This window comes from Callionymus lyra, chromosome 5 (genome assembly GCF_982586985.1).
Source record: "Callionymus lyra chromosome 5, fCalLyr1.hap1.1, whole genome shotgun sequence".
NCBI lineage: Eukaryota > Metazoa > Chordata > Actinopteri > Syngnathiformes > Callionymidae > Callionymus > Callionymus lyra.
Window position 1 is genome coordinate 36700178 of NC_141822.1, and position 11037 is coordinate 36711214.

An 11037-nucleotide genomic window follows, 5' to 3' on the forward strand; every position below is an offset into this window, starting at 1 on the left:
AGGTGTGTGGGGTTTAAGAATGAAAATTATATTTGTGTATGTGTTGATTTACTGTTGGTTCAGTTCAGGTGTCACATGCTTACGTGTTTGTAATTTAATGCAAGTGTGTGTAGTTTACTTCATATACCATATTGAAACGTGTGTGTAGTTTACTTCATATACCGTATTGAAACGTGTGTGTAGTTTCCTTTATATGTACATGTGTTTGTATTTTTACCTTGTGTGTGACACAGTGATACATGTGTGTATAGTTAATTTTGTGTGTAACTTTAGTCCATTGTGTGTGTTTGTGTGTTAGCCAACCATACAAACGTGTGTTTTGCTGAGAGTGCTCAAATAAACACCAAATAGTGAGACTCTACAACCTTCCTGATTTTTTTTTTAAAGCTGTTTGTTTATTTAAGTTTGTTTTGATCCAAATAAAAAAGTGTATAAGGAGATTTGGTGAGATCACCACTATATTGGACACTGAAGCTCCATTCTATTTTTCCATTGTGATCTGTTGAACTGCAGTTCTACCCCAGGTCTAACCGTCTGATGAATGCTGCTCCTCACATTTGCACAATGAAACCAGTAAAAGGCTTCAATTGCAGCGTGTTAGACAGGTAGGAATCTCAGGTATGGTGAGCTCAGAGGGTCTCAATGGAACACTTTGAACTAGATGAACCTGCAATAGCTCATCCTGACACACATCAACAGCTCTCTGTCCAATGAATGATTGGCGGGTCGTCAAGATAGCAAATTTCAGGTTTTTATTGAAACGTTTAAGAACACGATGTTGTAAACTAGACTGATACAACAACATAATGAAGCCACCAAAGAAATGAGAGAAACCTTCTTAAACCATGGCGCAGCAATTTTTTGCATTTAAGATCAGATGGGGCTTGTGTCACAAGAAACAAGCGTTGGTGCTTCTGAACAGTAGCACTTCACACACACACACACACACACACACACACTAGTGAAAATACAATGGCACATGTCGTGTGGATGGTCGGGGAAGGGGAGGTCCATACTGGTTTCAAATAAAAAGGATTATAGCCCACAAACTATCTTTACACAGGAATATTGACAATAAATTAAAGAACAATTCCCTAACACAAAACAAGTCAGTTTTTATTTACAAGCAACAATATGAAATAATTACATAAATATTTTATATATCCCTATGTACACTACCTTTTATTTACTTTCCTATTTCTGAAATTATGCTTCCCTTTCACTGACTCAGTTATGGGTTTTTTGTGAGAATCGCATAATACTTTTGATTAAAAAAGACACAATGAACAAGAAAGAATATTACATTTAATAATAATTGCAGCTTTATACAATAACTTATTTTTTCCTTCAAATTGATGATTAAATGAAAAAATGATCAATATTTAAAGAGATTGTCATTAATTTGCGACATTAAAAATAACTTGATCGACACTTGTTCATTGTTTTAAAGCAGCTTTTAATAAATTCTTGTCCAATGCTTCTTTTTGTTTTGTTAAAATATAACAATGATTTATTTTTTTTCAATTAAAAAACAAAATTGGTTTCCTACTGTTTTCTACGTGATAAAAACAAGCATCAAATCATGTTTTCAATTTTAAAAAATGAATCACAGAGACATTTTAAACTTATCTAAAATACGCCCAAATATTACTAATACTGATAATTATTTGTTGCTCTGAAAAGAAGCTGGGATAGGCTGCAGCGAACCCTATAGGAATACCTAAATTAATGATTGAATTACTATTTTTTCATTTAAATCTATTGTTGTATCTATTTTGTACCTTTTTTAGCCATTGAATTGTGGTTTGGTTATTGATTAGCTAATTTTCCCCATGAAGTCAAATACAAATCAAATTACTAAAAGTTAAAAAATTGATTTAAAAAGTTGTGAACAATGTCTTTCTAAGTGTGTCAATTACGTTGAAGAGTGGCGATGTTCGGGTGACAGATGAAGCTAGTTATCTAGCTCGTTCAGAGACAGGTAAGATTTCCTCGGTAGTGTCGACATGAAATCAGAGTGCATATCAAAACAAACAAAAGATGAAACAGAAAACTCTGTAGGTGAACAATAAAGTTGTTTCAGGAGACAGGACACAGCAGCAACTTCTCCTAAAAGGTGTAAGTGACGTCGTCCAACATTTCAGTTTCAATACTTGTTCGGTATCAGGGTCAAAGTTTAACTTAAGAAACAAACATGTGAGTTAACCAAAGTGCATCAGCCCCCCGAGTCTTCATCCTTGTTGATGGAACAAGCAGGTGTTTGAGGGGGTTAGGGGGTGAGTGGGTGATTAAGGCGTTGGAGGAGTCCAGTCTTAAGGGGACCCGCTCCGCGCTCTGTCCTGGTGAGAATCAAGTCCGCTTACCAGGCGTTGGATGCTCTGCAGCTCATTGGCTGCGTCTTTCTCTGTGCAAGTTTTTGGGGACACGGACGAGATAGCCAATGAGTGACTGGTCACTTCAGATGTGGAGTCCAGGGTCACGCCGGACACCGGGCTGGCCGGGACCTGCTGAATGACGTCACCTTTGACATCACAACCTGTTGGTACCATGGAGGGCATGCTGGCTACAGTGGTCAGCAGCGTGCTGTCGGGCCCCGTCATCGGCAGCGAGTAGGGGCTGTACCTGAGTCGCGGGCGCACCGCGTTCAAAAAGGGGTGACGGTGCACTGAGGAGGACGCTGCGGCAGCGGAAGAGGCCGCCGCTGCTGCCGCCATGTAGGTATATGGGTACGGAAAGAGACTTCCGAAGGGGGACATGGCGAGACCCTGCGGAGAGAGAGAGCAGGTGATCAGGCAGGTGAGAGCGCAGAGCGCGGAGGAGATATTTAGAGTGCAAGCGATATCAAACTATTAAGCAACACGTATATGTTGCTAGAACATAATCAAAGTTAGCTGCCAGATAGTGAACCTCCACAAGATTTGCTCACTGATCATGACACAAGGGAAATAAAGGACTGTTTAATGATGAGCCATTTCCTGTGTTGCATTGTTGTTAGAAGTTTGATATTTGTGAGCTAAATTAGAATGAGACAACTCAGAGAGAAAGAACTGAACTTGTCATCCCTTTTGTAGTATTGGATTGTAACATTGTTTTTTTATGTTAGTTATTGTGAGCACATGTCCACTAACAGCACCACAACTTTATCAGGTGCTAGAGCTCTATAGAGTTTGTTAAGTGTGAGCTGTTGAGCTGCCTGTTGAACTCAGGGCTCACTATTTTGCCAACAGGTGAACTAACATATGTGGCTAAAATGTCTGTCGACAACAGAAAGAATAAAGAATAAATAAAAAAAAGTCCAGAATAAAAGTTTTATGACCGGATCTCTAAACATTGAGTGTTTTCTTGCTGGTATTTACTCCAACAATAATTTGCAAGCACAGCAGAAGGTCCCAGCACTGCTCACTATCTCAGCATGCAAAACATCTGATTCCCTCACAGGATGAAGATCACTTGTGTTTGCATCAGGCAGTAAACAATATTAGCCACTGTAGGGTAACACTTACTCCCATACAATAACGACTAGTTATTATTAAGCATAAACACCTACAATTTTAGCAGAGAAGTAAATAAATGTTTGAAACCATTTAAAACTGCTTAAATAATTTAAAATCTTCAAAGAGGAATTCAATCTGTTAATAACTCCTGAGGTTACTTATCAGATAATTTATGAGAACTAAATCACTTCTATACTACTGTGGGATTACAATTACTCTTCTCTTCGGTTTTAATATACCAGTAGAAGTTAGCAAGCTAAAATATGGCTATTAATTACACAATAATTACACAATAATAACAATTACATTAATAGTGCCGTACCTTTCAACTCGGGTGTTTGATATTAAAATCATATGCATAGAAATCTTTATTTGTTTTTAATGCCAATCAAAAAAAGAATGTAGACCAAATTAATAGGAGCAGGCAGCTATTTTAAATCAACACAATTAAAATGAGTTTGAATAACTTTATGGATTTAAAAATCTGACGAACTTGATGGTTCAAACACAACATATTCAAATTAAACTTTCCGTATTTGTTTCTAAATAGTTTGAAGGCGGTATTGACATCATTTACCCGACATGAACTCCGAAGAAAAAGCTTCAATTTCTAAGCTGCTTCGCTTCGTTCGTGCGCTAAACCGGACTCAAAAGTTGCCAAACAAAAGTCCGCAACTGAACCAACAGTTCACCCCGAGAGCCCCCCAAAAATGTCAAGCTTAAACTGCTCTCGAAACTCTGGAAGACACATTAACATTCCATCAGATGACGAGGCGCTAATGAAGCTTTTTCTGGTATTAATGTCTCACGTCCATTTCAACTCATCGTGTCTAGAGAAACAGCGCGTGTTTTATTCTAGAAGGTCTGGGCATGAGACTCGGGGTCTGGCCTCTGTGGCCCGCGCGCTCTCGGGGGCCCTGCGGACAAGAGAAACCGGTCTTACCTGTGATGCCAGGACGTGCTGCTGCAGGTGGAAGGGCAGACCCGGGCCCCCTGTAAGGCTTTGCGGCGATGTAATGCTGGCGGTGTCCATGGTGCTGACCCCTCCTGAGGAGACAGCCGCCAGCAGGGGTCCCATCCCCGCCGCGGCAATATTCGAGAACGCGCCTCCCATGTTGAACTGACTCGGGTGAAGGAGAAACGGGTGCGCGCCCCCGAGGTGATTGAAAAACTGCTGTCCAGTGAGACCCGGCGGAAATCCGAAATTATGCAAGTGGCCATGGCCCATATGGGGGCTGTCAGTCTGCACAGTCAAGGGCATGAAGGTTTCCTTGCTAACGGGCCGGCACTCGTCGGACTTTGGCGGGTCCAGACTCCGGGTCTTGAGGTCGTCCGCCGAGCGAGTGGTGCTGGAGATGAGGGTGACGGGGCTGTGTCTGGAGTCCGCCTGGCTCTTCTCAGGGTCCCGGGTGCGACTGCTGGGGTCGCCCTGGTGGAAGGAGAGACCTTTGGCGGGGCTCTTCTCGTGCTCCTTCCCGTCCTCGGTGGTCGTAGAGATCTTGCTGGAGTCCGGAGCGTCTTTCTGGTGTCCATCTTTGCTCTCGTCGTCGCTGTCTTCGTCACTGTCGCAGAAATCTGACAGAAATTATGGAAAATATCCAAAATCATACACGATTCTGACATTCTGACAAAAAACAACAACCGATAATCTATATGACATAAATTAGAATGAAAGTATATCTCGTAAAATATATATATAACCCGTATTAGATCCCTCAATAACATGCGCTCTTTCAAATTTATTTTGAGATTATACATTTTAAAATGTTAAACAATACAACGAATTATGCAGTATAAATAATAAGTAAATAAATACACTACTAAAATAATCATTATTTTACCACACGATATAAATAAAAACAACTGAAATGTATTTTGAGTTCGGCAGATTAACTCTTCTACTAAGGTAACACAATTTAAGGTGTAAGTAACACACCAATCCACGTCATTCACAATACTATAAATTACTCAGAAATAATAGTAATATCATCAAAACAGCTTCTATCTTCAATGTTCTAATGTTCTTTAATACGAATCCTGAAACGTTCTCTTTGTCTCTCAGTAAGGTATTCCTCTTTTTCTATACTTAAAACTATTTAATATCGAGCTGATTCCGACAGTAAATGAAAGATCGAGTTTTTGTGACCTAAATGAGTGTACAGATATCAAAATATTGACCGCGCTTCTGCCTCAAGACAATTTTGATGATACATGTCAAATACACATATACAACACGCATTGTTGTCGTGAATCAAGAATCAAGTACTAAAACATCTGATAATAGCATGTACTTCGAAGTACAGCGAGTCACTGCCGCATTTCATCTGCACTCATAATACTTCTCCAATGTACTTTTGTTATTAATATTGCGATTATTAGAGTGATAATGAATTCATTGTTAAGAGAAGTAACGAATTTACGAAACACCAGAGTAATGATAGCGACAGGACTGTCGCGTTTTCCTTATAAACGTCCACATCAGACGGGATTAGATTTGAAGCAAGAATATTATTTCTGCTACATTATTTCTTCGATTAAACGTTCAATAGAGTCGCACGACACCGCGTCAACATTGAGGCTGTATCAGCCCGCCTACCTTTCAGGTGTGGGGGGCCCACGGTGGACACGGCGGGGGACGAGGCCTGGCCGTAGCATTTAAAAGAAGCTTGCTCTCCCGAGGAGTCGTCCGAAGCTCCGTTCTCCTTCTTCTGCTGCTCCTCGTACGAGCGGATCGACTGGAGAGCCAGCTGTTTCCTGCACACAAGGAACCCCGTTATTATCAGAGACCCCACGGTCGCAGGTCAGAGCTAGTACACGTCAAATTTCACTTTTCCACGTTTCGTCAGTTAATAAAGAGAATGGTGGGATTATCTTCAGTTGAGCCCCAGACAAAGACAGAGCAAGTCAAGTCAAGACTCCCTGTGGTTAGACGCCGCGTGTAATGCACGGATCATCCCGAGTCCATGTCATATGTTTATTTACTCCAAATCCACTTTCACTCACCTCTTCTCCCGTCTGCCGTTGCCCGTGTCACGGAAGCCTTTGGCAAAGGGGTTGTGGTCAATTTTTAGTTGAGTTATCTAGGAAAAAATAGGAAACATTTTTAAAGCAACATCAACTTTAAAACTTAAACAATTAAGGATAAATTATTGAATACATGCTAAGAAATCCAAACATTTCCATATTAATTAAACATCTGTGGAATTCATTTAGACATTTAACTACATATATTTGAAAATGTTTTAATTATGTTTGTGGTTTTTTTTGTCGCGAAAATCGACGTCAAATAATTATTTCTATAATAATGCGTGTTCGCCCGAACGTTTTTGCAACAGCCCGGTCTTAATTATGTATTTTAAAGATTACTAATATGAAAGTTGTTTTTCACAAACATCTTCTACTGAAAAAAAAGTATTTTTTTATTACTTTGTTGTTTGCGCTACTATCTGGACTAATTTTAGTAGGTATTGCCGAATGATAATCGATTTCCATTTACGTTATTTAAGTAAATACATTTACGTTAAATTCCTTGTGACACACACACACACACACACACACACACACACACACACACACACACACACACACACACACACACACACACACACACACACACACACATATATCTATATACCAGCGCAAGCGTGTTTTTTACCTGTGCAAAGCCTAGACATTAGAATGATTCTTCAATAACACAAATGCATATTGCGAATAGTTATTTTGATGTCGCTACTGATATATGTTTTTACTGATGTACATGGAGGGTGAATGTTAGTTTTCTTTTAATTGTATTGTACACAAATAATATATTATGTCGAAGATACTTTTAAAATTTGATCAACTATTGGGCGCAGTAACGAACTGTACGGAACGTTTCCTACTGTTATCATAACATAATATATTTATAATTATTGTCATTTATGATGATTGTTTATTCAAGTGCAAATATATCAAGTGTGTCGTGGTTCATTTTAAAACAGTAAAGGAGATGAACGTTTATATGAGCAGCGCTCAATGCATAGGTCGCCTTTAAAGTTCGCAAACACGCGTGCGTAAAGGGCGTTTCGACACCAGTGTTGCTCTAGTTGTGCCCCTTGCTAGTATTTTTAAAGTGATAACAAAATGTTTTTACGACATGACGAGTCATGACAACTAGAACCGATAACAAACAGACACACACACACACACAAGCGCGCGCGAGCAGAGCAGAACAGCGCAGGGGGGATGGGCAAACGATTCGAACTCCATTATGATGCACACTGCTGGTCTTATGGCTCCTATAACACTTATAACGCTAAACATGTAATACTTGTAATATATGGTAAACCGTTCAAACTGTAACACTGTTGGCCTGTACATTAAACGACATTCTGGTTTCATGTCACTGAGTCTACAAATGGAATCGCGTGCGTTCACTGGTGAAGCCGTGTTGCGCTGATTCATTGTCGCTCATATGTTTCGTAAATAATTTGATAAAACGCACTTGAAGTTTTAAGTGAAAGACAAGTTATATACTGTTTTTTGCCAACATGGTAAAACTAATATTTTAACGTGTATTGTGTCATTTAATTGCCTCCTTTTTGCTACATGTTTCGGTGAATAATTTCACAAAGTTGCTAAGAATATACGGTCACCATAAAAGATCATCTCTTTACTCTACCGGGGTCCTTTTGCGGGACACGCGCCCCTGTTTGCGAGATAATCCGAAACACAACGCAGCGGCAGGCTGAAGAGAACATTTTACATATATGGAGTGCATTACTTTTAGAAGTTAACCTGAGTAAATAAAACGATGTGGAGTATCAGATACAATTGTGGACATTTTCACACGCACGCTTTGGTGTTTATAGCGACTAACATTTAAGCTTTGCTGACGCTAAAATGTACAATTCAACTCCTCAGTCATTTTCTACACACGCAGAAGAGCAGCGAGGGTCGAGGTGAGGGATGCGAGCGAGTTCAATCCTTCTCATGGGGATCAAAGAATAGGAAGATGTACGCACAGCGCAGCATTCCATGATATTTTCCTAACCGCAGCCTCGCCAGCTCTTCCACTCTGCCTCGTTCATATTTTATGACAACAAAATGGTGCAGAGGGGGGAACAGAGAGCAGATGTGTTTCATACCTTGTCGTTCTGATATGCGGTCACGGCGATGAAATCCGTTTCGGGGAATACATAAGTCCTGAAAGTGCTGTAGGGCAGCTTGAGGATGTCGTTGGCTCTTACGATGTGGAACCGAGGCTGGTATTTGTGCATGGAGTTGAGAATGGTCTGCAAGAAAATGTGTGTAGTTGTTTATGCGCGTTAGAGACGAGCGCGCACACGACTCGAGCACAGAATCAATGTTGGATAAATGTTATAGAAATCGAAAATGGACATACATTAGTTGAACTTACAAATCCATGCTTGTCGGAGATGTTGTTGGTCAGCTTGAGCTTGTGGAAGTTAACGACTTTGGACATCCACTGCTCCCCCGTGGCGGGACTGTCCGGGTGAATGTACATCCTCTTTGGCATTTCGGGGTCGGCCTTTCCAGCCACCATCCAGCGGGAGTTGTGGAACTTGTACCTGCAGTCGTCTGCCGCTACTATGTCCATAAGCAGGATGTATTTGGCCTTTTTGTCCAGACCGGTGCACCTCACTTTGAATGGGGGGAACATCCGCCTGAGATGGCAAGAAAGCAATAGCGAAAGTGTCAAATAAAAGTTCTTATTTTTCATTACACACGAAGAGTGATGTAGGGATTTTTTTTTGTTTTAATCTATCCACTCCCGCCAACACTGACAACACTGTCAGGAATGTCAGATTTAACATACACACACGCACACACACACACGGACACACACACTCACCGACACACACCTATACACACACCTACACACACTAAAAATATTATTACACGTAATAAATATTATACATATTTAAATAACTCAATTGATTTGTTTTAAGCTAGTTTAATAATAAATAAAAAATATTGCCTGTAAATGAACGAGAATTAAAAACTAAATAAAACACCTCCTTGAACCGTTTTTATTTAATTATGTAAGCATTATTATCACTATAATATTACAATTTGTTGGCAATAATAACATAATAACGCGCAAATACTACAGGAATTATTTTATAAGAAATCAAGAAAACAAAAATAGTAAACGACATTATACAAATAATTCAACAATCAACTAATCGTAAAAAGTAGGCTGCCTTCCATTAATAATTACAATATTGTACAATACAATCTGTCGTACAGTTCCACAAAAACATATTCAATCATGACAGAATTATAAATAATAATAATACGAGGCCTCGTTATTAACTTAAAAAAAACATTTCGCTTAACTCGAAATAATTTGATAAACATTAAAAAAGTTAAATAGTCACACTTACACTTAATAATTATAAAAATAGTGCAACAACTAAACAATTAAAATTATTGAAATGAATAAAACAAGATGTAAGTAAAAATACATCAAGAAAGTAAATAGCGAGTTCTGCTTCACCTTCCGGATTTGGTTATCACCATCTCGGTGCCTCTCTTGTGGAACAGTTCCCACAATTCCTTGGCTTCAAGATGAACTTTGGGGTCGTCTTCTACCTCTTCCTCGGGCTCCAGGGTCTTGAGGGGCCGAAGGTGGGCTGCAGCAGCCTGATGGCTCAGAGACGAGAAGTGCAGGCCAGACTCAGCTGCTCCCATCAGCTGGTCCATGATCGGCTTCCCAAGGGCGCCCGGCAGAGACAAAGACCCGCTGGGAGGCAGTGCTAGAGCCGGGAAGAAGGGCGGCTGGTGACCCAGCATTGCACTCATGGCAAACTCCGGCCCCCGATGAGGTATAAACGGATGATATGCCATACTGGATGCCTGTAAGACTGGATCTCTCATGAGGAAGTTCATACAAGTGCAGGCAGCGAATGTTGACGATAGTTTCTTTTATTTATTTAAGTGCCTAACAATCTTTGGGAATTCCTCTGGAGAATAGAAGACTCTCTAAAGTGTCCATGGAGTCTTGTCAGAGTTCCTCGCCACTTGGTGCATGTGAATCAAACCAGCTGTGAACTGCGGCGCATTGTTTTCTCCGCAATATTCCTCCCCAAAATAAAGCGTCCTCCTTTTTCTCTGTTGAAAATATTTGCGCCGAATATTCCTGTCGCTGCCGTCACTCGACATGGACGCGCAAAATCACGCATACACTCGGCGCTCTCTGTCGCTCGTCTCGCCGCGCACACACGCATTTGAGGGACACAAAGGAGAAAGAGAATAAGTCCGATGACGGCCAGAGACGAAGAGAGAAGACACAGAGGTGGTAAGGTCCCAACTCCGTGATTTTCCTAGCGCCTTTGTGGCCCACGGGGCTTCATGCTCCGTGGATGTGTTGCGTGTTACGAGCGGCAGCGCTGCCTTTGATTGGCTCTTTCACGCTTTCGGACCAATTGGGTGGCAGGGGGGCGTGGTTCTGACAGGTCGGGTGGAGGGGACCTTCTTCAGACTTATAAAAAGGTGTTTGGAAACTGAAAAAGGGCTTTTCAGAGAAACACCAGCCCGC

General features: G+C 40.7%; 1 protein-coding gene across 2 annotated transcripts; it reads right to left on the reverse strand.

Moving 5' to 3' along the window:
- Nucleotides 1-738: 738 nt before the first annotated feature.
- On the reverse strand, nucleotides 739-10576 carry tbx3a (T-box transcription factor 3a). 2 transcript variants are annotated; one of them, XM_087792238.1, is made up of 7 exons: nucleotides 9997-10576; nucleotides 8893-9160; nucleotides 8621-8767; nucleotides 6498-6574; nucleotides 6091-6248; nucleotides 4438-5069; nucleotides 739-2765 (listed from the first exon to the last, which is right to left on the reverse strand). In XM_087792238.1, the coding sequence occupies exons 1-7, from the start codon at nucleotides 10386-10388 to the stop codon at nucleotides 2313-2315; spliced, it is 2127 nt and encodes a 708-aa protein (XP_087648364.1). In that variant the 5' UTR covers nucleotides 10389-10576; the 3' UTR covers nucleotides 739-2312. The 2 variants fall into 2 exon arrangements, with proteins under 2 accessions (XP_087648364.1, XP_087648363.1); XM_087792237.1 differs by having other exon boundaries at nucleotides 8878-9160; nucleotides 9997-10575.
- Between the last annotated feature and the right edge of the window lie 461 nt (nucleotides 10577-11037).

What these genes read in the sequence shown, in the direction of transcription:
- tbx3a (XM_087792237.1), bottom strand. Translation starts at nt 10,388, where the DNA reads ATGAACTTCCTCATGAGAGATCCAGTCTTACAGGCATCCAGTATGGCA. An exon ending in CCGCATATCAGAACGACAAG is followed by an intron (nt 6,575 to 8,620) that starts GTATGAAACACA and finishes ATTTTTTCCTAG; the next exon opens with ATAACTCAACTAAAAATTGA. An exon ending in AGCACGTCCTGGCATCACAG is followed by an intron (nt 2,766 to 4,437) that starts GTAAGACCGGTT and finishes CTCTCTCCGCAG; the next exon opens with GGTCTCGCCATGTCCCCCTT.